Here is a 26,997-nt window from a genome sequence, read left to right as displayed (position 1 = left end):
ATTTTGCTTAATCCGTATCGCAAAACACCTGTAGTAACGACTCATTCTTTTTGGCTCTGTACACCAAACCGGCGTCCAACGGTCCTTTAATGTACCTGAGACTAGACCTGAGAACAAGCTTGCAAATGCTCATTACAGCTAAAATGCTATTTTTCGGATTTATGAAGCTGTGAGATAGTTCAATGATAATTCTTATTTACAAGATACAAGAAAAGAAGGTAAAGTGTGTGTATTACACATAAAACCTGTCAATTTAGCTTTCAGATGGTCACAATAGCGATTAGCTGTAACGATGAGCAACGCGATGAGCGAGCAATCAGCGATCATAAAATAGCTAGTTGTGACCTTCTGAAAGCAAAATTGACAAATTTTATATGCCATACACAAACTTTACCACCTCTTCTTGTTTCTTACAGATAAACATTATCATTTTAGTATCCCATAGTTTCATAATTACGAAAACTAGCATTTTAGCTGTAATGAGCAATTGGAAACAATGAGGTGATCGCGCATGGAAGATGCGTTTACCCTATATTGCGCACATTATATGTGCAACGAAAATTGCGGAAACGCCAATAAAAGTGCGCTTTTACGTTGTACCGTCTTGGTGTTTCGTGATCACCTCATTTTGCTGATGGTACCAGTAAATTAGTTTAAGTATAACGTCGAATGTATTTTTCGAGAGAAATTTTTATATGGGAAATACGGTTTAACCTTGTCCTGTCACGGTCGCCATGTGAAGTATCCTGCTATCTGTCACTTGTGTTTCTCATTAAATGATTCAACTTCGCTTGTTGATGGTTTATGCAAGATTGATTGTATTGTTCAAATTTAACTTAGCCTAAACTGGAGGTATTTGAAGTCATTATGTATTTGCTAGCCAATCAGCGATCGATACATAGATCTACCAAGAGAGGGAGAGAAATGATCAAGCGAGAAACCGCGCTGCGGCTTTCCCACGTTACATGTCGCATGGTGACAAAGCCGCTTGGAAACAGGCGTAGTGCATTGGCTTAGTAATTAGATCCTTTCATCGGAAATTGATTATGTAGGGTCGATGACTGGCGACAGTTAGGGAATTTTGACTTAGCAGTGGCGCAACAAATACGATCTGCTGGAAATGGACAGAATTCGATGGCGTCTATTATGCAGATGCCACACATGGGTGGATATTTCTCCAACCATTGTTCTGAAAATAATTATAAGCTATTTTCGTGGCGCTCTTACATAATCATACTAGATATGCTTGGAAGTTATGAATTAGGTTGGCAGTGAAATAGTCATAAGTGGAATTACATGATAAAGACTCCCCTAATAAAACTTGTATCGTTAGTACGCTTAATGACGTGTTCAGAGAATCATCCATACAATTTGTGGAATAGTTCTGTCATTTGAGTTATCGTTCGCGTATGATATTTTTTATTAGGCTCGCTCATTTGCTGGTTTTTCTCGAGGGGGCGTCACATCTAAAACTCAATTCTAGATGCTCTAAACATCTCAATCTACGAAAAATCTTCTTTCATTTCTCGCATCTACTTGCATCGCATCATATTTTTGCAGTAAATCTTCAGAATCGTCATCAATCTTCTTTCTATGTACTCAGCGTCCGCGCAGCAAAACAACATCTTTCCTGCATCGTAGATCGAACATCGTAGATAGAGTTATTCTATGCTTTTATCCGGTGGCCTTCATGTGTCGGTTTTATTGTTCACCTGATAATATTTTAGCTCATTTGTATCCTCACGCATTGACTTATTGTTATGCTGAAATTCGCCAAACAAAGCGCAAAACACAACTTTTGATTAAACTTTCCAATACCAATTCGATTCCAATTTAATCTGATTTGGTCTTCAACTCCAACTCGTACTTTTTGATACGCTCCTGACTTTCTACTTCCAGTTTCATTTTAGTAAGCGCAAGTCTTTCATCACGTTCCATTTCAAGCTTTTTGATTTCCATTTCTTGCTCCAACTGCAGTCTCTTTATTTCAATATCCACATTTTTCTGCTCTCTCGACAAGCACAACTTTTCCCGCTCCAGGTCTAATTTTTGCCTTTCTAGATCTAACTGTTGCTGCAACTTCATCACTTCAAACTTCAACTTTTTCTCCTGCATCACCACCAGTTGAAATACAGAGGATGTCTCTGGAGCTGGCCTTTTCCATTGTTGCCTATCACCATAAACTGATTTAGCTCTATAATCCGTTTCACTATTACTAGCCGTTGATGGTTCCGGAGTGTATCCTAGACGGGTATGATACACCACGTGATCATCAACTGGTTCTATCTGCCCTGGATGATATGTACTATCCAGTTTGTCGTTGTCCGGTTGAATTTCAGGCTCTGTTACTTCTACCTTGATTTTAATGTCATCTGGAGGCAGCTCTTCCTGTACATTGCAGCTAGGTATTGATTCAAGCTCCGTAGATAGTATATCCGATGTTATCAGCTCGTCAGCATACTCGTCCAGATCACTTGACATTGTTGTTATTTCACTCGTAGTTCTTGTAGTCAGTAGGTGCCCAAACAGACTTTCTAGGGCATCAAAATATGGACAACATCTTTCCATATGATCTAAAAAAAAAATATTTCTTCATTTATGCGTTGTTTTTTTAAACAGACATTTGTCGATACTACACACCACGATATAGAAATTCGTTGCCCTCAGCTAGAAGTTTAGCACCCGTTTCGGCTTTCCAGGTAGCTGTAGTAAGAAAGGATGTTTTCAAATTACGCATTTTGTTTTTTATTATCTGCCACTTTATCGGTCTGACATCGGGGGCTTTTTCACAAACGCTAGCGTAAAAAATCTGTGCCGTTGGTTTCTGCAATGTAAAGTAGAAGTGCATTCAGTAATGAAATCGTCCGAAAGTTTAGGACGATTGAAAAATAAAACTGGAACTAATTTACCCACCACTGGCGGGCGACACCTGTTGGATATGACAAAATTAGAAAGTATCTTGAAACGGGATAATGTTGATTTCCCCTCAACAATCATGGCATATGAATGTTATCATTTTTTTTTAAATCCTTTCACCACGCATTTCCTCTTTATTTTTCAAATTAAAATTCGGAATTTTGAAAACTACTTTTTTGGAAAAAAAAAAATCTAAGGGCTTGTAAACAGTAGTCAAAAAACTTCATCCGATGAACACTGAGTTCATTCGTGACGTCACACTGCAGGACCTAATAAGGTTTTGCTCCGTCGGGGTTAACCTCAATCTGATGACAGTTTAGTGGTACTGTTTACGTGGACTTAGTCAATTTTTTCTTAGATAGATTTTCTCGATATTTTTTCAGACTGAAGTAATATGTAAGCCACACTTCTGCAATGTCCACGAGCAACATCCTTTCACCGCGCATTTCCTCGACAATTTTCAAATTAAAGGTTCAGTCGATTAAGTTGAGTTCATTTGTGACGTCACGCTGCCGTAATTAATAGGATACAACAGTCACGAAAAAACGGAATCGCGTTCATCACTTTGACATTCAGTAGTTCTTTGTTGCCATAAAAATTCTTATGGTGACGATTTCAGCGCGTTTTGTCTCCAATGAATCAGACGATACTTATTATTTTTAAATTTTACCAAGGAATGCTTCTCACGGCAATATTTATGTTTACTGCGATTTAATGTGATTGACTTCCAATGTAAGAGTATTATCAACAATCAATACGAAACTAACGATTTTAAATTGGCTCACTACTTGACTAGCCTATTGGTCCCAAGCAAACGATTAACGTACCCCATTCTAGTCGAAATTCTAGTATGTACTACGCAATGTTTGTTTTGATTCGCTATGAAAGTTTGACAGATAAAATGAGGGATTAGTGGATTTTCCTATGATTCGAGGGGTGAATCGATTAGCTTGAGACCGAAGAGAGTACCAGAGCTGAGCCAAAAAGTTGAGCACGTTATTTCGCAACCTTCTAGTCTTAGAGTTACCTCTATGGTATTATGGTCTTTACCCTGATGGGTGGATTAATTCCTATCTCCTGTAATTTAACAGAGTTTGTCCATTTTCTATAACTTGATTTTAGAGTAATAAAATTGTAGATCCAAGTCATGGCAGATCATCAAACCATGTGATCTCATTTACCCCATATCCTGGGGAAAGTAGTTTTGGGACATAACAAACATTATGCCATAATTTGGGAGTAGCAGGCTTAAGCCTTCCTAATGCATTAGGAAAAAATTGCAGTGTTGTCAGGTCAACAATTACCCCAATGCACTCAGGAGTAAATCCCTATAGTAAAAATATGGACGTCTGTCAAAAGTTTTTCTAATCGAATCGTCAAAATGCACCGCTTTGCTCGATTGGAACATCTTTTTTTTCAGTTTTGAGGTGACAATCGTCCATACTTCAACTAGAGGGCTTTACTCAGGAGCGGTACTCCAGATTTTTGGGTGACGAACTCTCAGTTGCGCCCATACCTCTGGCTTACAATTTTACGATGCCCAAATCACATCCATAAGGGTAACTTGTCTTCAGCGTTGCTTTTAAAATTTACGAACGAGGGAAGGCGTTCAATATTTCAGATTTATAAAACTGAGAGCTCCCAGTAGTTCAGGGACCTTCTTAGAAGCCAAGGGGAATTCGTAAAAGCTAAGAGAACATCATTTGACTTCAGAGATTTTTGTAGAAGCCCGGACAACATCTTAAACGCAAAGGAAACGAAGAATTTCAAGGAACTTCATAGATCCGGAGAACTTTGAGATTTGGGCGTAATTGCTTTTGTAAATAAACACGTCAATCGCCGATTTCTCACGAATAAAAGCTAAATCTCGGAAACAAACTATACCAAATGATAGAGGAATCATTCTTCTACCTGTTTGTGTTGTTAGTTTTCGAGATTAAGCTTTGATTCGCGAGAAATTGGTGATTGATATGTTTGTTTACAAAAGCAATTAAACCCTAATCTCGAAGTTCTCCGGAGATCTTCAAGAAATCATCGTAGAACTTTTGAAAACTTCGTTAACATTCATTAAACTGAGTAGAAGTTCAGGAAACTTTCTTGAAATGCAGCAAATTTTATAGATGTTGAGTTGACTTTGTAAAAGCTCAAACATTGTAGAAGTTCAATGAACTTCATAGAACTTAAGAGAATTTTGTAAAATTTCAGCAAGTTTTGTGGAAGATCAGAGAAGTTTGTAGAAAATCATCAAACATTGTTAAAAATAAGCGATAAATTAAACGAATTTTGTAGAAGGGGATTTAGGAATTTTTTTAAACTTAATTAGACTTTTTTTAAATTTCAAGGATTTTGTAATGTTTATTCTAGAAAAAATTGAAATCTTCGATGGAACCTTATGCAAGTATTAAGGAAACTTTTTTAAATTTTAAGAAACTACTTTAAGTTCTTTTACAAGCTTTGTTGAAGTGTAATGGGGTTCAAATAGATTCTTCGCAATGAATCAACGATATTCTAAAAAGTTAAGGGAACTTTTAAGAAGTGCAGTGAACTTCATAGGAATTTTGAGGAGCTCTAGGAACTACGTGAATGTTTTTCCAAAAGTATAGAAGCTTGGCGAACTCCGTAGAAGTTAAGAGGATTTTGTAGACGCTCAGGGAGTATTGTATTGCGCATTTCACACCAAGTTGGACTAAGAAGCACGTTTTTTATCATTACACACGTTTACGTGTAATCGTTTTAGTGTCTTCGGTGCACTTATTCCTTATGATGCAAACAACAAGTGCTTTGAAAACCTCAACACAATTTGACCTACATGTGCACTTTTATCACACTTTTTTCATTTTTGTAGCAGTCCAATTTTCGATGCAAGCAGCAATATAAGTTCAGTGTTCAGAGTACGGTACTGAATGCACTACTTACGAAGATTAAAGAAAACTGTTGATTTTTCTTAACCCGCTTCTCCCAGAGTACATTACAATAGGAGCATCCATTAAGTACGTCACGCCTAAGGAGGGAAGGGGTATAGTGGATGTATAAGAGTCACATCAAAAGAAAAACAGTTGAATTCGCATCACGGGTTTCGAAACATTCCCTTCCCTTTTACTTGGCAACAGAACAATTCTGCATCAATTTCAATAGCCAGAAAGCAAATAAGCGGCTGTAGTATTTTTAATATTTGTTAAAATAAATAGATAAAATCACCCAACAAACATTAAATGTTTGATAAGAGCTTATTCAGACAAAAATAAGCTTCTACCCAAATTTGGGTAGTTTTGAAATAGCGTGTACATCAACACTAGGAAGGAGGTTTACACATTTTGTGACAAGCATTGCATTAGGTGACGTACTTAATGAATGCTCCCTAGACATTTATTTTAAAATCCATACCAAATTGTGGCGACTGAAAAAGGAAAGGAAATTTCACTGAGTGTTAATTATAAATTAGAGACATCCCGCATAAACGCGAACCATAACTTGACCTTACCGAAAATTGTTGAAAATTGTTTATAATCCCTGCTAAACTTTAACTGAAATGGTTATGGAACTTTACATGAACGTTTGTGTGATAAAGTGTTAACCTTATGTATTATGGTTCTTTGGAAGTGAACCTTACAAATAATGGGTTGGTAAGAACATTTACCATTCAAAATTGTTTTTTTCATACATTTTCGGAGAAAAGACTATATTAGAACCTTTTAACTTATGGTTTGAGAACTTTAATGGTAATGGTTATGGTAGTCAGTAACGTCCATTAATGGTTTTGTATTATCGATCATCTTTACGTGTAATATATCACGAATTTGTAATCAGTAATTTACATACAACCAATATGCGATATAGTCCACATAAATTTTGGAATGGTATTGGTTCTTAACAACCCATTATTTGCAAGGTTCACTTCCAAAAAACCATAATACATAAGCTTAAAACTTTATCAAACAAACATTACTGTAAAGTTCCATAACCATTTCAGTTAAAGTTTAGCAGGGATCCCTAATATAAAAAATTACCTTAAACGAACGATAACCCAAATTATTGAACTATTCCGCAAATGGTTTGGATGATACCCCGAACACGTCGTTAAGAAAATTAATTTTTATCAGGGATTATAAACAATTTTTAAACATTTTTGGTAAGGTCAAGTAATGGTTCGTATTCATGCGGGTTATGCCCTGCAAAACTAAAATGCAAAACTTCTTACCTGAATTTCAACAAATAATTCTTAGTGTGTAGTAGATGCAGTAAACAAAAACACCTACCTCGAATCTTCCGGGATGAATGCCTACTTCTTCTAAGACGCTGTTTAGTAATTGCTTGGTCTGGGCCTCAGTCCAACGGATGGTCGGATTCAACCGACGTCGTGTGTGCTTGTGCTTCATTTCAGTAAACTTTAAAATGAGATTTTTAAACTAGTGGAACATTAAACAATAAATAACTTTCAGCAAATATTTTCACTTACCTCAGCCATAGTGCTGTGGAGTCTTTACTTTTGTTTATTTTTCAATCGTGTTGAAAATAGGATTGGGCGATCTTTGAAAGATCGATTTTTTTTCTCGCTTTTAAATTTTTTGTATCGATTCTTTGCGAGGGGTTTCTACACGAAACGAAAATCAATTAATCATTTTGTCAAACTTCTGCATTCATGTTCCATCAGATGTCACTGCTGTTGTTTGCGGTGACATCTACAGAAAACTACGCACAATATGTTTTCCGTTAATTGTTCACAGAGGACAATGCAGTGCAAAACATGTCTGGTACCTCTGTATATGCATTTAGATTAACATTCGAAGTCCCTCCTTTTTTACACATTCTGCACACAAAATAGCTCACCCCTCACAGAATTTCCCGCCGAATTTTATGTATGGGGCGGGGCATAAAGTATCTTTTGCGCAGAATATGTAAAAAAGGAGGGATTTCAAGTGTTAAACTAAATGCATAAATAGAGGTACCAGACATGTTTTCTAGTGTCAGGTACTCTCTTTTGTAATCTGTGAAAGGGAAATCACAAAACGAGAGTAATAGCTTGTTTAACAATAATTTCCGGGAAAAAACTAAACGACAAAGCCCCTGACTAATTTCTTTAGGTTGTCGTTCACTTTTTTTGACCTGAACATGCACCAAAAGCGAATTATTCCCACTTCTCTCAATTGCTATATGGGGATTTTTATCACTTCCTACCAGTGGAACAGCGCCATCTCTGTGGAAATGGTCGAACAAAATGATTAATTCGACAGTGAGCATGCATGAGGGCCTATACGCGATGATCGATTCTCTTCGTCGATTTTCTCTTTTGTTAATAACTCGCTAGATTTAACGTTTCTCGGTGCGTTTGCTGTTGCTTTTGATAGCCAATACAACCTGTTACTACTCTGCATTGAACAAATTCTAGAAAATTGTTTCGCTTAGCTGTAGCAATGCAAAGAGAAAATCGATGAAGAGAATCGATCATCGCGTATTCGCCCTTATGCATGCTCACTGTCGAATTATTTTATTCATGTGATTCACTTACACATTTTTGCCAAAACATCAACCTTATACCAACAATCAGTACGAAACTAATGTCGTTTTCGTTTTTGCGGTGTAGCACTGGTGTAGTGTAAGCAGGAATAAGCGCGAATCTTTGACAGCTCAACATCATTTATTTGTAAACAAAGGTGCATCCTATATCTACACCCTAAAATATTTCGGTGTACGGCAGTGTAGCACCGGTGTAGCTACACCGCAAAAACGAAAACGACAAAACGATTTTAAATTGGCTCACTACTTGACTACCCGAAAAAAAAATTACAGTGATATTTTCAGTGGAAACAATGCTCTAACATTAATATTTATTGTCGACAATAAAAATGATTGTTATAATGTTGTACCCTTCCGAAAACGGCAAAACTGCTACATAGCTGTACAATTGATGTACATAATAAAATGTTGTTACAATGATTTTCATTGTATTTTTCATTTATTTTATTGTTAACATGATTCGATCACGAACAATAATGAACAACTCTATCACAATAAAAATTGTTGTTACATTAAATATTGGTGTGTTTTCATTGTGGGTTACTTCACGAACAATAAAAATAAATCTGATTGAAGCATGCAGACTATGAGAGGGTCAGCAACACTGCCAATGTAATCAAGATAGGCGCTGCTCGTATGGCTCTTGCTTTGACAGTTCGTTTGGCTCTATTCGTTACCAAGTCAATTGAACGCCTACGACCAGATCGGTTTGAGTTGAACTCAACTCTCCTGCCTCATCTAAATCTCGCTTAATGCAGACCTTTTCCGTGCAGTCAATGATCATACAATAATAATAAAAAAATCCACCACTTGAAGATGTCAGGAAATAACACTCAGGTGGAAGCATATTTCATGGGCGATTCTCTCCAGTTGAATGCATTAACTTATCAACGACGCTCAACCACCAAGGAGACGCGACCTAGAGAGATCGAGTGCAGGGGAGTTGGCCTCCATTTCTGACAAGTTCCGGATCGAATCTCAATCCATAACCAGTAAAAAAAGGACTCACCCGTAACAGACATACCTCCCCCTTCCCTTCCCGGGGCGATGTTTTATTTTTTCGATTTATTTTTAAAGTCGATAAAGTAGATCTGTCAAGCCAACACATACACTCTAAAGTACACTGTTTTTTTTTTTAATCAATAAATTCGCCAACCAACAGTAAAATAACAATAATATATAATGTTATTGAAAAAAAATTATATGGGGAAATCACGAAAATTTCAGTGTTAAGGTACTACCCCCCTTTTTATTGTAAATTTTCCATTTACCATGAAATTTACTGTTTTGTACAACATAAAGCAAGGTAAATTTATTGTAGACGTAACAATATAAATCATTGTTAAGACAATAATTTTCGTCTTATTGTTACATTGTTTTTTATTGTATTTTTGTTGTTATTTTTTTTCGGGTAGCCTATTGATCCCAAGCAAACGATTAACGTATCCCATTCTAGCCAAAATTCTAGTACTACGCAATGTTTGTTTTGATTCGCTATGAAAGTTTGACAGATAAAATGAGGGGTTATTGGTTTTTCCTATGTTTCGAGGGGTGAATCGATTAGCATGGGACCGAAGAGAGTACCAGAGCTGAGCCAAAAAGTTGAGCACATTATTTCTGGACCTACTAGTCTAATACCCCGTTCACATTACAGCGTATATCACGTGATATACGCTGTCTTGCAATGAGCACTCATACATAGGATTTTCAGTGAAAACTAGATGTATGAGTGCTCATTACAAGACAGCGTATATCACGTGATATACGCTGTAATGTGAACGGGGTATAAGCAACAATCAATACGAAACTAACGATTTTAAATTGGCTCACCACTTTAGTAGCCTATTGGTCCCAAGCAAACGATTAACGTACCCTATTCTAGTTGAAATTCTATTACTACACTATGTTTGTTTTGATTCGCTATGAAAGTTTGACAGATAACATCAGGGGTGTGTGGATTCATGCAGAACATGCAGGGGTGAGTGAAATAGCTTGGGACTGCTTGGGACCGTTGTTCTGGTACTGAGTGAGCCAAAAATAATAATGATTTTCTTCGGGACCCAGTGGTCTTAGAGTTACCTCTATGGTATAAGAGTTACCTCTATGCTTATACCACCGACAAACCGACATGAAACTTAAACTTAACTCTTGATCGATAATCCATAACATCGGATTCAATTGTGCAGCGATCCGAGGGGAACGACTCTTCCAGATAATCTCAAGATATCTAAAATTTGAACCTTAATAAATAGAATTCACATCCTTAAACTTTATTGAGAATTATCTCTTTCAATTAGAAGAACTGAATGAAATCTGAAATATCCGATTATTGAGTTCTCCAAGCAGGATCCCACGAACACTAAACTAATAACATAATTTTACACACACTAGCGTATACTGTCATGTGCACGGTAATAATCAAACTTCCATTTATGAGTAAAAGTGAACCTATTGTCAATAAAAGCGGCACCACTAATTAATGAGTAATTCATTATGCCAATTAAGTAGTAACTGTTGGCTAATGTTAGCAGAAATTCATTGTTGTTAAAATAATTTACTCATTAATGAGTAAAACCACCTTTTTCAAAAATGGGTTAACCTTTACTCCCAAAAGGGTACTTGTCTGTTACCGTGCAAGCGTAGGGTTTGTTTTCGTTTTGTTGTTTATTTTTACTTTAGAATGACAGTTCTTACAGCAAACAAAAAATTTCTCACAGCTAACAAAAAATTTCATCTCACTAACACACGCAAATTGCACCAATACGAACCCGGCTGGAGAGGACTATATCGATAAAATCATTGACATCTCTTTGATATCGAATAATATCGGTTCACATCACTAAAAACTCAACTGTCAGATTTGTTCGATTTTTTTTGTCGACCAATTCAGCAGTTTTCGGAGAGCAAAACAACAGCCCCTCATTTTATCTGTCAAACTTTCATAGCGAATCAAAACACACATAGTGTAGTACTAGAATGTTGACTAGAATGGGGTACGTTAATCGTTTGCTTGAGACCAATAGGCTAGTCAATTAGTTAGCCAATTTAAAATCGTTAGTTTCCAACCGGTGGTATAAGCACCGACAAACCGACATGAATGACTATACAAAGTATCATAAAATTTCTGATCAAAGCACAAAACTGATATCTGCCACCGTGTTCGCGAAAAATGTGTATCCTAGCCACGACCGCGCATACAAAATGTATGAGTTGGTTTGTGTCTAATCTATTACGGGCAAATTATTTTTATCTAGATAACAAATTTCTATGGTTTTGACAGATGGGATCGCTGGGATCATCTAACGTTCAAAAACACAATCTTAAGTGAAATTACAATCGGCGAGTGGATTCTAATTGCAACTAGCAGTGGATTCCTGGTGTGCAAAGTTTATAATTTCACATATTTGAGTGGAAAAAGAACATCTTATTCACGAAACACTGCTCCCATTCATGTACCAGATGGTGTTGAAGCCTCGCATTCGAAATAGTTGTTTTTTTCCATACATTTTCGGGAAATATATTGGAACCATTTTTTATGATTTGATAACTTTAATAATAATGGTTATGGTAGTCGGTAAGATTCATAGATGGTTTTATAACATCTATCAACTTTATGTAGAATATATCGCGAATTGGTTGCCTGTAAATTACTGATTACCAATTCACGATGTATTCCACTTAAAGTTGACCGATAATACAACACCATTAATGAACCTTACTGACTCGATTACCATTACCATTAAAGTTATCAAACCATAAGTAAAAAGGTTCTAATATAGTCCTCTCTGCGAGAAAATGGAGAAAACAATTATTTTGAATGGTAATGGTTCTTAACAACCCATTATTTGTATGGTTCACTTCCAAAAAACCATAATACATAAGATTAAAACTTTATCAAAGAAACGTTCATGTAAAGTTTCATAACCATTTCAGTTAAAGTTTAGCAGAGATTATAAGCAATTTTTAACCGTTTTTGGTAAGGTCAAGTTATGGTTCGCGTTTATGCGTGTTGTATTCTAAAATGTGTGGGTCACTCATTTTTTTTTCACACTAGAAAATCATATAAGGTTTACGTGAAACGCACATAGAATTTGTGTATGTGGAAATCACGTAAGTTCCATTGAAAATCTCAGTGGCTTCGAATGAAATACCCTTTGATATATAAGTAACATCATGTAAATTCCGAGGTAAATTATATAAACAATGGGCAGAACAGAAAAATGTGAAACTCTACACTCAAAAATATTACAAAACGAATATAGATTAAATTTTATGCATTTTATGGTTTTTCAAAATTTATACATTGGTTCGATTAAAATTTTCGTCAAAATTATACTAAGCCCGAATAACGGAGTGAAATTCGATCAGTGTTTACTAAAATGACAGGAAAAATTACATTTGGATTCTCTTCGCAGCTTCGTGCTGGTGAAGAGCTTTGTTCCGGTGGATTTCAACTGAGCCTGTAATCTGCTGGGCAGCTAGACTGCGTGAGCATGAGTTCATCTTAATGAACATCGAAATTGTAAGTATTTTTTAAATAATATTCATAAAAAATAAAATAATTAAAAAACCTTCCTGAGACAATTTTTATTTTTATTTGAAAACAATAATATTTACCATTAATAAAATAATGAAGCGAAAAAGACATTATCTCGAATAAACCCTATCTATGCATTGTAAGTATATTTCGATTTTATACTATGGCACGCATAAACCATTTTTATACTAAGTTTGCATTCTCTCTTTATACCGACCTTTGCGTCGGTACGGAGAGTTGCGATTTAGCGTAACTTTTATACTATTTAGATTTCAATATTTCAGTGCCAACATTTCAAAGGGGCGTAATTGCATTTGTAAACAATGGCTTTAGCCATCGATTTCTCGCGAATAAAAGCTCACTCATAAAAATTTATGACACTAACAAGTAGATGAATGTTTCCTCTACTAGCTAGCATTGTTAACTTGGAGGAGTGAGCATTTATTTTCGAGAAATCGACGTCTGAAGCCATTGTTTACAAAAGCAATTGGGTTCTTTAATTTTGGGAAATATATCGGTTTTTATATATCATCTGAAAGAGCTTCGTTTTCTGAGCACAGCGATATTTTTTTCGAACCCACACACTTTCATCTCGATTTTTAAATCAAGATTTAAAGCAAAATAATAACTTCACTGTTTGACACTAAACTGACAAACTGACAGCTCGCTCCCATACAAAGTGACACCGAGGGGCGCTAATAAGGTGATTTTTGCAAATGTAATCGTACTTATTTAAAATAGTTCCAGTGTGCCAAAATTGATGAAATTTTGGGTTTGGGTTCCATTTTTAATGAAGATTACGAATATGCATTTACCTCAATACCCTTAAAGAACCCAATTACGCCCCTTTGAAATGTTGACACTGATTTTTTGAGTGTACGTGATTTTTCACGTATCAATAACGTGTCAATTATTTTGAGTGTACAACAGGAGGATGATTTGGTTCAGTGTAGCGAGAAATGTCATGTAAAAAAAAACAATCAACATCACACTCCGCAGCAGCAGAGCAGTAGCATTATTTTGTTTATAAACTCGCGTGCTAGTTTCACTTATTTCATTACTGTGGGATTATATATAAATGATTTACAAGTTTTCTAGTTACCGTGAATTGATTATTTGTCCCATAAAAATATTATCGTAGGTACTACCTACATAAACCGTTCATTTATATATAAGAAGAGTACTACAAGCACTGATTTTCTTCCAGCATCAACGGCAATCAACATAAAAATGTCCCGCGTAACCAGGATCAAACACGTCCTCAAAGAGCAGGAAACCAATGAGTTTGATATTCCAACAGAAAATCAAACGATTGTACGGGTGATCGCAAGCCGGGGCAATAATCTGCACGAGGTGGAAACACCGGTCGAAGGCGCGGAACATTTCCTCGTGTCAATGCCGGTTAAGTTCCGCAAAAATGTTTGGATCAAGCGGGGAGACTTTGTACTGGTCGAACCGATCGAAGAGGGCAATAAGGTGAAAGCAGAAATTTGTCGTATTCTCACGGCGGAACACATAAAGGAGTTTGAGAAAGAAGGCGTGTGGCCCAAACGGTTCACCAAGAAACGCGAACATGAAGACGATCTCGACGAGGATGGCCTGGTTCGGAACACCAACCGGCAGTTGGCCGAAGATGACGACAGCGATGATGAGAGTGAGGACGGAAGCGAAGACGAGGATTGATCATCGGAACGAGATGCTGTTCCAGGATTATGGATTTCTCTATGAATCGAACTGAATTTCCACAGCTAAATATAATAAATTTATTCTTGTACAGAGAGGCAGAAACAAGCTTCGTTTCTTTGCTTTTTTATTTACAGTAATGTAACATTCTCTTTATGTAGAATAAATAGTTCAAAAAGGTTGCAATTCTTCAATTTTTGGCTTCGTTTTTTTCTGCTTTCGTTTGTAATATTTGTTTAACATCAGAATGTATTTTTGAAGCGGAGCTATTCATAATCCTTGCATGTTAGTAGTACAATAATAGTTATGCATAGTTCGTGCTTTGCCAGCTGTTTTGCTTTGCGTTATTTGTTGCTTTATTTTGATTATTTTTACTACTTTCTAGCATTCAACTTTGCTATGCTATGACCAGAGAAGAAGAGAGCACTTATGCAAATTCCCTTGTTTCGAAACAAGTTTCGGGATGAAGTAGTTTTCTTAAAATGTTCACTATTGAGGAACACATGCTTCAACTAGCGCTAGATGCTTAAATTTAAAAAAAAATTACTTCCTGTAAATTATTTAAACTATGTGTACCACTTGTTGGTATTTAATCAACATAAAACATAATACTAATCTAGAATGGATCTCGCAAATCTGGCTTGACGTCATGACTGTAATGTTAGAATGAAAAAAAATATGGTTTCTTGCAGCAATGGTATCCAAATTTTAGAAAGTTTCTTAAGCTGATCCCACATGTTTATTGGAAGTCCCATAAGACATGACACAGCTATGGTTTGAACCAGCATTGTTTGCCTTAGATTGCACAAATTTTGGAATGTAATATAATAAAATGTCATGGGGGTGCTCATAAATACTTTAGTATCATGTGTTTCGACGTTTAATTGAAATAAATATGCAGATTAGAAAAACAAACTTTCAGGTGAAACCCTACGAATTTTTTTATTATATTAGAATCACCCAGCAAATATTGAAAGCTGAATAAGAGCTTATTCAGGCAGGCATTTGCTTCTTCAGCTAAAAACTTACTTATCCAACTTTAATCAGCTCAAATTGTTTGTCTGGCAGTTCTGCAACAATTGAATGTGAGAAGTTTTTCAGGATGTTTCTTAGCTTAATCTTGAAATCTGGTTTGTAGATATCCAAAATTTGCTCTCAGTCTTTTCTATGTTTACCAAGCCATCGGACCAAACACATTTAGACTGATTAAAAGCTGAATAAGCTATAGCTTTTCCAGACATTTATCTACAATATAGTTAAAATTGATCAAATCGCAACTAGATTCACTTAAGCCAGCGCAGAAATACGGATGATGAACAAATAAAATTGTATTTTTCTTAAATAGAGATCTTTTGCTAGGCATACACAGACGCATGTATTGTTTCGTTTTGAGATCCGCATTAACAGTGAGTCACAAACTGAACATCAGCATTACCCACATTTATACTTAAAATTAATCAACGAAAAACCCCATCATCAGTACACTTTGAACCGAATCGGTCGAGCTGTAAAAGCAATCACATATACAAAAGTGAAACTCACAAACATACACAGAGAAAATACCACTACATTCCACTAGACAACTACAATTTTTTCAAAGTTAGTTAACCGCCTTCACCATCGTACCTGTCTCTTCGAATTCCTTTTCGTCCAGTTCCTTCTGTTCGCCGTCATCGTTCTCTTCAGTATCGCCCGGGTCGGCTTCAATCTCGACGACTACATCCTCTACTATGTCGTCCTCTTTGGAACCAACCTCCTCTTCCTCGATGATCGGTTTACCGTCCTGAGAGGTTATCTTTGGTGACGTTTCCGAGGAACTGATCGGTAGGGTCGAAGGCCTGGCCAACTTGCTGCTGACACTTGCCGTTTTAAACGGAAATGCTGGTAACTGTTCCACCTGTGGCGTGTGGACAGCCACAATTTCCGTCTGCGTCTCGCAGCTATCCTTGAGACTGCTCGACGACGTGTCTACCGTGGATGCGGACACGTTTGCACCATGTGGTGGCATGTTTGCAAAAAATTGCATACAGGTAACGATGTCCTTAACGGAGGTTTGCAACTGCTGAACCTGGTGAAGAAAAGATCGTTATAAACCCTAAACTTGCGACAAAGATCATTTCATAAAACATGAACGAACCTGATTCATCAGCATCGAGCAGGTTTTCGTTAGATCCTGTACTACGAGCACCGAGCTGTTTTCGTTGTTTATCACATCCAGCTTCATCGTATCGGTCGTTCCGTTAGCAGCCTGCGTTGGTTGCATGGCGGATACCTTCTTCCACAGGGCGTTAATGGCTTGCATCTGGAGCTGCTGAATTTTGCGTTCATTCTCCAGAGCCGTTTTAGTCATCTCCATATCTTTGGTCAATTTTACAATGTAATCTTGTGTTCGCTTTTTCTGCAAAATGTCCGCAATATTCTGGCCTCTCTTCCGAGACAAGTAGCCACGCCAAATTTTCTGGATAAGTATGGCTGAATTTTCGGTGGTTTTATTATTAAGAACAGTCGTAGCGCAATCAACGCTATCATTCTCCTTGGCTTTTGTAAAGACCACCTGGCCACTTTGCTGGGCTGCCTTATTCCGTATCGTTTTTAGCTTATCAATGTTGATGGCCTCGCTATCCTCATCGGAACTAACGGCATTACTTGAACCGCCATCCGGTGGAGTAGCCTGAGCGCCGTGAATTGAACCCCTAGACTGGGCAGACAACGATCGGGAATGGTTGTGACTGACGTTGGTCAGGGTCTTACGGGGCGATAACGAAGGAGAGGAACGTTCGCTGCTAACACTGTTGCTGGTGCTGTTGTTGGTTGAAGTGCTGCGCTTAGTCGGGCGTGGACTCGAGCTCTTGGTTGTACTTGTAGGAATGCCAGCAGCACGGGTGTTATCTGCGAATAGGATGAACATAAGGTAAAGGTCAGGGATGAGCTAGATGTTTTACCATTTATCAAAACTGTGAATGTAAACATCTCTATAGTAAATATGCAGGAAGATCAACAGAAAACTGAAGCTAGTGTCACAGAGACACATATATGTACATATTGAGCTAAATAGAAGAGCTATAGCTACTATGATTATTTTAAAAAAAAACTGAAGTAATCCACCTATAGTCATTGGCGTAAATAAGGGGCAGCCAAAATAAGCCAGACCTAGAATTGGCCCACTCCAGATAATTTAAGAAATATAATTGCAATATTTTTCCAGACTATCTCAAATAAGCTCTGCTGCGACTTTGAATTTGAAATTACTTAATTGCGGTTTCTGATTGGCCTTCATATTTTATTCACTTTTTTGCTACACGCAAACCTCTCATATAAAGGTTGAATCTCTTCATTCGTTGTGAAGATATGTCTTAATTTTGAAAACATTTTAAATTCGGTGAAGAAGTGTTTCTGATCTTCAGAATAATACTGAATAAACCTTTTAATTATTCAAGACTTGGAAAAACATCCATGAAAATCCATGCAAGGTTCCTGTACTTCTACAAAGTTTCTTTAATTCAATTCCATGAACTCAAATAAAGCTCACTGAATTTCTTCCCAATCCATTTAACTATAACTGTGGCTCTATGAAGTTCCCTGAATTTGTGGAAAGTTCTGCGGATTGCTGGAAAGTTGCTCTGTCTGAACTTATACGTTTTGTAAATACTTACACAAACCACAACTAAATTTTTACCAAGATTGCTGAACCTGTAAATATTTCCGAGAATATTTTCCATGTCTCATTCACTGTTCCCGAAAATTTGACCAAGTTTTAAGAACATCATGTTGAATATCTACAATATTTCTATCTACAAAACTCCCTGAATTCTCGAAAATCTAGCCGAGCTTCTAGAAAAGTTTAGATACATAATTTAGCTTTAAATTCGCGGTCCTTCTATGAAGCTTTACGAACTTTTAAGACTTTCAATTATTGTCTGATCCCTGAAGTTCTCTTTAAACTTTAAATTTTAAACTCTATGCAATTTCCTAAACTATTCTATTGACGTAGGATTACGTCTTTCAAAAAACCAAAATTGACCGCATTACGAAAAGTGGTCAGGTTTTGACCACATATAACACTGTCAATAGCGGATGGATTTTAATTCTAAACAAGCCAATCGATTAGAAATTTTGCTACAAATCTGCTAAATTAAACACTTTATAAATTTTCAATAAGTCACTATTGACAATTGCACAAATGTCCAACTTTTGCAATGGGGATAAAACAGCGCTTTCCCTAAAACAGATTTCAAAATCGAATTCGATCCTGTCTCCCTGAACGGTTCTTATTCAATCACTGTGTGTGGTGGTGTCCGGTCGGTCCTCAGCAGCAGCAGCAGTGCTTTCGGCGGTGGAAATTAACGATTTTAAATTGGCTCACTTCTTGACTAGCCTATTGGTCCCAAGTAAATCGATTAACGTACCTCATTCTAGGCGAAATTCTAATACTACACTATGTTTGTTTTGATTCGCTATGAAAGTTTGACAGATAAAATGAGGGGCTCGTGGATTTTCTTATGTTTTGAGGGGTGCATCGATTAGCTTGGGACCGAAGAGAGTACCAGCACAAACGAAGTGACAGACGGAGCGGCTCGAAAACTTTGGTGACTAACCTGCTATTGCAATTTTTCAGTGTACCACATGGCAACACCACTACTACTGGATTGTACCACATGGCAACACTACTGCTGGATTGTACTAGAATTTTCACCAAATGTATTAGAATGTTTTGGTTCTATCTCTTTCACTCTACTCAAAACTGAAATGCATAAAAAAAATGACAAAATGATACACTCTTTGCACACTGTCAAAGAATCATTGTACACAAAATCAACTTTGTTCAAATCAAAACAAAAAAACTAACCCATCTGGTGGATGATGGCACAAGCTTTTAAGAAAATTCTATTACAGCCAACCACATTATTTTAATTGATTTCTTCGCCAGTTAGTCGTCTGTCACTTCGTTTGTGGTACCAGAGCTGAGCCAAAAAGTTGGGCACGTTTCTTCGGGACCTTCCGGTCGTAAAGTTACCTCTATGGTTGTACCATAGAGGTAACTCTAAGACCAGAAGGTCCCGAAGAAACATGTTCAACTTTTTGGCTCAGCTCTGGTACTATCTTCGGTCCCAAGCTCGAAACATAGGAAAATCCACGAACCCCTCATTTTGTCTGTCAATCATTCATAGCGAATCAAAACAAACATAGTGTAGTGCTAGAATTTCGACTAGAATGGGGCACGTTAATCGATTTACTTGGGACCAATAGGCTGGTCAAGTAGTGAGCCAATTTTAAATCGTTGGTTGCCATCGGTTGGTTGTACTCTTTTAATCCAGTACAGCAATCGACGTACAACCATAGAGGTAACTCTAAGACCAGAAGGTCCCGAAGAAACGAGCTTAACTTTTTGGCTCAGCTCTGATACTTCGGTCCCAAGTTAATTAATGCACCCCTCGAAACATAGGAAAATCCACTAACCCCTCATTTTATCTGTCAAACTTTCATAGCGAATCAAAACAAACATAGTGTAGTGTAGTACTGGAATTTATACTAGAATGGGGTACGTTAGTCGATTTGCTTTGAGGAATTTTGATCTTGAAAATCTGAAAATGTGAAAGCACTTGAAAAAATTAACTTTTCTCATTTTGCAACGTATTGAAATGAACAATTCAGCGTCTCAACAATTAAAACTTTATTTTTTAAATTGCTCAAACGTCATCTAGCACATGGAATAGAGAAACACGAAATGGACCGTTGCGAAACGGAACGCAGAATCAAAAGAAAACAGCAAATACGGCTACCAGAAACTCGCTTTTCTGATGGTCGTAGGGTTACTAGAAGTTCAAATTAAAAATAAACCTCGTTAATATGCACGCAGTGTCGTTCAGATTAACAGAGGTTCACGATATAAATAATATTCTTGTTTATGTTAAAGACATTAACAGTCTTGCTTGTGTTCCATTTCTTCTGCTACTTTGAAAATTTTAATGCTTTAAAATATATTTTTTTTTTTTTTTGTAATGATCCAGTGGCAGCACTTGCTTAAACTCTACACTGGACCCCTTTTATTGATCAATTTTGCTTCTATGAGCCTCTATTTTAAATCAACACACAGACGTTCCTAGGCTATGGTGCCCGTTTGGTCACTGTTGTGTTTGTGCTGATCCAAATAGTTTTGATAATATAATTGCGCATTCCTTTCTTTTTTTTAAGGTTGAATTTTGTCCCAGTCTTGTCTTCTGTCGTCACTTATTTTGTCATTTTGTCTTGTGTATTAACCCCCACTTGTCTTGTTTATTGTGTCAACTTGTGTCTATTGTCCTTCCCCATCTGTTACTCTGTCATGACTAATTTCATTGATATATAAAAATAGTAATATCAATTACAGGATAATATGGTTATTTCTCGATTACTTTTTCAAAGGGAAGCACCAGCTCCTGCAAACAATGCATCCGATCGTCGATCTGGCGCAACCGGCAGCTCGCACACGCTTATCAACACCACCAGCAGGTAGAGGAAAATTTCCCCTATCTGATGATAGTGCCAGCCCGCGTGGGCGAGCCACCAGTTAAGCCAAATCGACGACCAAACGCACCACCTACAAAAGCCGATACGCTCCCTTGAAAAAGTTATCGAGATTTCTACTAATTAATGAATTATTGACAATTACCTCTCATGATCCTTGGCTCTGATTTTAACTTACCTTTTTTTGATTATTTATCAAATACCTCTCCCAGAATATATAACTCCCCGATGCCTTGTTGGTTTCTGGTCTCATTTGGATTGGTCCTGAATTTGTTTGACATCCTGTTCGAAGTAATTCTTTGAGTTCCAGCTTGTACGTGTCTCACGTCATATGATTCGCCATTCATAAAGATAATGGGTTAAAAGGGAGTAAAACATACATAAAGGTAGATTATTATTAGTTGTACTTGATCCAAACAATAGAAAGAAGCATAGATGACTTAGTAGAAAAATAAAACTAATATACTAAAAGTGCAATGGATAATTGTTAGTTCCGGGATCATTTTAGTGTTAGTAGTTATGTTAGTTTTCATCCGTATTCAGCCCTGCCGGCCCCTCCAGCACTATTTGCAGCAATTGTGATAAGATTATGCGACACTGCTACTACTACTATGTTAGATGTATGACTTGTCAATTTTCGCAACCCAATGTCTTTCAATAAATCACTCAATCAATTTGATGTTTGAAAATTTGCTCAAAAGGGCTTTGTTGACACATCATACCTTACCGAAAACTAAAGCACAACAATCCTAATTCTTATTTTAAACCTATCAACATATTTAACACATCTTTCCTAAAACTTCACTTGTTCGTAAGCGCTTGGTTGAAGATATGACTTTCGCTATTGACATTGTCTGTAATTAACAAATACACGAAATAGGAAGATTTATTATACAACTTCATAGGCTAGTCGCCTCCCTAAGCGGACCCCCCGCGTCCTATCTTCTTCTTCTTCTTCGCATTTCAAGCTTATTGCATATCGCATATTAGCTTATTGCGTGCTCTCAACTTAGTGTTCTAAATGCACTTCCACAGTTATTAATGGAGAGCTTTCGATGCCTGTACCATTTTTGCATTGGTATAATTGTGTGGCAAGTCCAATCATACTTCTATGCCCAGGGAAGTCGAGAAATTTTCCAACCCGAAAAATTCCTAGACCGGACCGGGAATTGAACCCAGCCACCTCCAGCATGGTCTTGCTTTGTAGCTGCGCCTTTACCGACTGAGCTAAGGGAGGCCCCGCGTCCTATCTCTTATGTTAATTAACTTTCTGAATTCTATAATTGAAGTTTATTTAATAAATAACTGAAATCTCTAATCTACCTACACAATCATAACCCATGCTTTTAAACTACAATTTAACGTGTTTCAAGTACTTCTGGCTTTTAGATATATTAATTATATCTTTGTTCGTCCCAGATGACACCTTCAAGTGACTCAAATGCTTCACTTTGAAGTTAGTTTCCAAGCTAATTTTAAATTGTATATTGTATAGGGTAAATGATCCAACTACGCTCTCACGCTTCCACTATGTCGCACCACAAAAATACATATGGGTATGTCACAATAGAAGCACACCACAGTGGAAATCCCGAGCCATAGTTCAAACACTTATCCCAAATCAAAATGAAGCACATATAAGATTAGTTACAATACCATGTACAAAAATGATGTTTAACATTGTTTCCTGAGTAATAATTCAATGAAAACAACAATGAAAGCTTGTCACGCAAATAGAAGGAGCACTGTTGGGCACTTTCTGAAATATTTCAATAGTATAATTCCCTTGCAAACCCAATCTGCGTAAAAATAAATAAAATAAGAGTGATTTGCGGCAAAACCCGCCAGTATCACACCCAACGTCAGTGCCTATACGTAAGCGTACTACGACGCGGCTCTCAATTAAAGGAGTAACAAGTGTGATACTATCACTGCTAGACTAGATCTTTGGTTCTCTCATGCAGTGGTTTATCAGAGAGGGGAAGCTCAGTAATCTCCATTGCCTGCCCATGATGCCATTCTATCGCGGCATGAGCCAGCAACGCCGACCATAAACCCACCGTCTCCAACACTCCACTAATGAAATTAAGCCCGCCCACCAACAGCAAGGTGCAAAAACTAGCCAAGGGGAGGGGATTTTAGTGTATCATTAATCAGGTTCTTTAATACTCGAAAGAAATCCGAACAATGTAGATTTATGAAATAAAAACCTCTATTTTCAAAGTGGACTTATTTAAAACAACAAAAATTACCTTCACCAAAAGTTGCTAAAATGTACTTCTTGATATGCTTTTTAAAGTGATATGAAACAGTATCGGTTGTACTTGGGTCATTTTGAAATGTTACGCTTAAAAGTTTGGGCTAAAAGACTACAAAACTGACGATAACTTTTGACAGAAGACTTGTACTGGTATAGTGTTTTTGGATAAATTATGTATTTTCATATTAACTACAATCGCTCTGGACATAGTAGGCCAAAACATTGATATTTAAAAACAAAATGACAGAAAAACTGATTTTTGACTTTTGTTTTCTTAAATGGCTTATATCTACAAATAACGGAAAACGGTGTTCTAAGAAGTTTTCTAGTTTTTTATAGTTCACAACTTTGTAGAACATTTAATTTCTCTTAGTTAGATACCAAATTACGTTTCTGATAGAGTTTAACGTTTAGGATACTTTTGCAACCAACGCGAATAGAGCTCACAAGAAAATGTTAAGAAGACATCAATACGCTATCTCTAATATTTTTTCGAGTTATTAATTTATTCCACCTAATGTTGATCCCTTGCATTGTAACCACCCACCTACTTTTGATAGACGAAATAAATAAAATCAAACTAGACTTGCCTTTGGTTTTAATTGCCTTCGGAATCTGCGGTGTCTGCGGCTGTGGCTGATTGGCGCAATTTTGCATATTGCGGTGCACAATCGTAGCCGGTGAAGTGGTAGGTCCACAGTCGGGACTCATTAGCGATTCCGGCACGGGAACCATTTTTGATGCGGCCGCCAGAGGGCCACCCATAATCACTTGCCCTGCTGGTGGTTGGTCTACCGGAATGAAAGAAAAGTTAGGTATGATGTTTGTTGTCGGAGTGAGGCATGATATCAACTACCGTTATATAGATTAGCTCCACTGGCACCAACTTGTTTCGACAGAACAATACTTTCATGCATTGAAGAATTCATAACGTTGCTTGTGTTGCTAGCTAGGCTGTTGGTATTTAACATGTTCGGATCTAAGCTTTGCGACATAATACTATCGGAAGTAATGTTATCGATGAGTGATTTCGTGAGTTCAAACAGTTGGTTGCTACCAGAGGTTTCAATCTGGCTGGAAGTCATCAAATTGGTAGACGTGTTTCCGTGATAACTGCTGGACATGGTATCCGGTGAGTTTTGACGGCCACTCAAACGGGTAACTGAAATAGAATTTCTTAAACAACATTCCTTGAATGCTAGCGGACTCCCTTCCCTTACCTCTTGGTGACTGTATTCGACTTTGCCCCTTCCGTCTTAGCGAGGATGGTGAGTTGTTTACAGGCGTGGCAGTACCATCTCCTCCACCGGAAGTTTGCTCTTGCAGCTGTCGTTGATGCTGTTGAGCTTTGCTCAAAATCAACCTTAACTTACGTTCATTTTCATTTTCCAGAGCTTCGCCGGACAAAGGGCATACCGTGCTCAGATAACGTGCCAGGGCGATTTGTTCGCCTACGCGAAATTGACGACCGCGTCCTTGGCTGTACAGCCATTCAGCCTTCAGGCTTTCGATTGCCGTGACAACAAAACCGTCGATCATCTTAACACTCATGCACCAATTCAGTACAAATGGTCGGTAATCGAACCCCCTGAAATGATGGAAGGTATGATTGCTTATCCACTACATTTGTTCATTTAAAAAACTTACATTGAATTCCCAGTCATTTGAACACAAGGATTATCCACCACCGTAATGCTATTGAGATTATTCAAGTGGCACAACGTGCAAATTTCGTTCAAATCAGAAATGTTATTCTTTGATAATGTTAGCGTTTCCAAAGATTGGGGTAAATACTTATCACATTGCCTTAAGTGGGCAACTCGGTTTCCATTCATGTACAGTTCCTGGAAAGTAGCAGCGGTAATCTTTATGTACATCAAAACTACTCACATCACATTTAATACCTTCAAGTTTTTCAGGAAGGAAACATCCGAAACAACAGCAATGCTGTTCTCGGAAAGATTAAGGTACTCCAGATTCGTGTTCGTGTTTAAATGCTCGATAGTTTTAATATTGTTCCCTTCCAGATTGAGGTGAGTCAAATGAACCAAATCTTTTAGTCCCTCGATCGTTAAAATTCCATTATAGGAAAGGTTCAACTCTCGCAGGCAGTGCAGCCGGCAGACGCCGTACATCCGGAGTAGCTGATTTTTACAAAGCGATAACTGTGGAAAACAAAAAACACATAGATTAGTCATTAACCTGAAATGTACGGAAAAAATCAATGCCCTGGAAAATTAATTAATTTAGTACCTTTTCAATCTTAAGATACGAATCGATATTATCAATCTTCTGCAGTTCATTGTCATCCAGGATCAGCACTTTATACTGCTGTGCGTCGTCCGTTTTTGGTATCTTCTTCAGACATTTCTTCGATAAGTCGAGAACAAGTTTCTGGGAATCGGCTTCGATTTCTGCAAAGCATATACAATAAAAACAGGAGTCATGATTATAATATGAATTTTTAATACTTAAGTCATGAGCGTAAAGTGATAAAAGCCGCTGCGTTTCAAATGAAAATATTGCCTTTTCTCGCATCCAATTGATTTTTTTTTTTGAACTATTCTTCAACGGAAACCGTTATGGCAAAACGGATACAAGCAATTTTAGCAAATAGTATGTAAAATACTAAATATTTACCCATTTCTGCTGATTATGAACTTGCACAACACCTTTTTCCACCTGAACTGTCAAAAGATATCCTTGTTTTTTCACTTTCACTTTCTTCTGCTCTTTGATCCTTTTGTGTTTGCTTGTAGTTTTTATTCCTTCTGGTGCAGTACCAACACACGCGCGAAAGCCAAGTGGGAGCTGGGGGTGAGTTTCGATTTGTTGACCCTACTATACCGATGCGATGTTTTCTGGGATAAAGGGTACACACCAAATATCTCATTTTTTTTTCGGTACTTTTCTGCTGGATATTTTCTGTAAAATATCATTTTCACCGAAAGTTTTGTAAAACATATGATTTTACCAATTCTCCGCAATCAAAACTGCTAAATTTCCGAACACGGATAGAAACCTCCTTATACCTTTTGGCAAATTTGCATTGCTGATTATTCATAAAATGTATAAGTAAGCAGACGCCTTGCAAAAAGTTAATAAAGATCATGTGTCAAATGAAATGTATAAGCGGTCACACATACCTTTTATGCATTCTAATAGGACCTATGTGGTTTGTTTTATGGAATGTATAAGGCTGATGCTTTGGCAAAAATGTATAAGTGAAACACATGAATTAAATAATTGATTTTCGTTTCGTGTAAATTACATAAATTTACCGAAACTGTAAATAAAAATTACTGATCAAAACTGCAACGGGCTGTAAGTCAGCGATACTGTAAAAAGTGTGGCGAATGTACAGTAAAAATAATCTTTTACAAAAACAAACCGTAGTAAAGTAACAGATTTTTGTAAACATTACCGAACAGGATTGTAAATTTTATATTGTCAAATCTCAGTATTTTCCGCCATTTCAAAGTTGAATTTTCTTCGGTTCTCCGGTGTGAAAAGTAAGTAATTTACTATGTTTGGCTATTTACAATCCGTTAAACCTATGCCGTAAGGTTAATTTTTCAGTGAA

At 37.1% G+C, this 26,997-nt stretch overlaps 3 protein-coding genes across 3 annotated transcripts; 1 reads left to right on the top strand and 2 right to left on the bottom strand.

The window, feature by feature from the left end:
* Window positions 1-1,119: 1,119 nt before the first annotated feature.
* LOC135697857 (uncharacterized) lies at window positions 1,120-7,302 on the bottom strand. The gene is made up of 3 exons (XM_065217717.1): window positions 7,173-7,302; window positions 2,641-2,824; window positions 1,120-2,573 (listed from the first exon to the last, which is right to left on the bottom strand). The coding sequence occupies exons 1-3, from the start codon at window positions 7,290-7,292 to the stop codon at window positions 1,834-1,836; spliced, it is 1,044 nt and encodes a 347-aa protein (XP_065073789.1). The 5' UTR covers window positions 7,293-7,302; the 3' UTR covers window positions 1,120-1,833.
* Window positions 7,303-13,972: 6,670 nt separating this feature from the next.
* LOC135697863 (probable RNA-binding protein EIF1AD) lies at window positions 13,973-14,844 on the top strand. Its single transcript, XM_065217727.1, has 2 exons — window positions 13,973-14,108; window positions 14,175-14,844. The coding sequence occupies exon 2, from the start codon at window positions 14,198-14,200 to the stop codon at window positions 14,648-14,650; it is 453 nt and encodes a 150-aa protein (XP_065073799.1). The 5' UTR covers window positions 13,973-14,108; window positions 14,175-14,197; the 3' UTR covers window positions 14,651-14,844.
* A 90-nt stretch (window positions 14,845-14,934) lies between these two features.
* On the bottom strand, window positions 14,935-26,130 carry Cep97 (centrosomal protein 97kDa). The gene is made up of 9 exons (XM_065217692.1): window positions 26,055-26,130; window positions 25,668-25,828; window positions 25,319-25,579; window positions 25,062-25,258; window positions 24,635-25,002; window positions 24,271-24,576; window positions 24,005-24,205; window positions 16,788-17,539; window positions 14,935-16,718 (listed from the first exon to the last, which is right to left on the bottom strand). The coding sequence occupies exons 1-9, from the start codon at window positions 26,056-26,058 to the stop codon at window positions 16,251-16,253; spliced, it is 2,718 nt and encodes a 905-aa protein (XP_065073764.1). The 5' UTR covers window positions 26,059-26,130; the 3' UTR covers window positions 14,935-16,250.
* Window positions 26,131-26,997: the final 867 nt, after the last annotated feature.

The sequence above is a fragment of the Ochlerotatus camptorhynchus genome, unplaced genomic scaffold (genome assembly GCF_037179485.1).
Source record: "Ochlerotatus camptorhynchus isolate MF236.1 unplaced genomic scaffold, CSIRO-AGI_Acam_v1.1 ptg000078l, whole genome shotgun sequence".
In the NCBI taxonomy this organism is placed as follows: domain Eukaryota; kingdom Metazoa; phylum Arthropoda; class Insecta; order Diptera; family Culicidae; genus Ochlerotatus; species Ochlerotatus camptorhynchus.
This window is presented reverse-complemented; position numbering and strand designations above follow the sequence as displayed.

Coding starts and splice junctions, on each gene's coding strand:
- Cep97 (XM_065217692.1), bottom strand. Junction 25,003..25,061: donor CAAATGACTGGGAATTCAAT/GTAAGTTTTTTA, acceptor CCATCATTTCAG/GGGGTTCGATTACCGACCAT. Junction 24,206..24,270: donor TGGAGCTAATCTATATAACG/GTAGTTGATATC, acceptor TCATTCCGGTAG/ACCAACCACCAGCAGGGCAA.
- LOC135697863 (XM_065217727.1), top strand. CDS start 14,198: ATGTCCCGCGTAACCAGGATCAAACACGTCCTCAAAGAGCAGGAAACC.
- LOC135697857 (XM_065217717.1), bottom strand. CDS start 7,292: ATGAAGCACAAGCACACACGACGTCGGTTGAATCCGACCATCCGTTGG. Junction 2,825..7,172: donor TTCATCCCGGAAGATTCGAG/GTAGGTGTTTTT, acceptor TTTACATTGCAG/AAACCAACGGCACAGATTTT. Junction 2,574..2,640: donor CAACGAATTTCTATATCGTG/GTGTGTAGTATC, acceptor TTTTTTTTTTAG/ATCATATGGAAAGATGTTGT.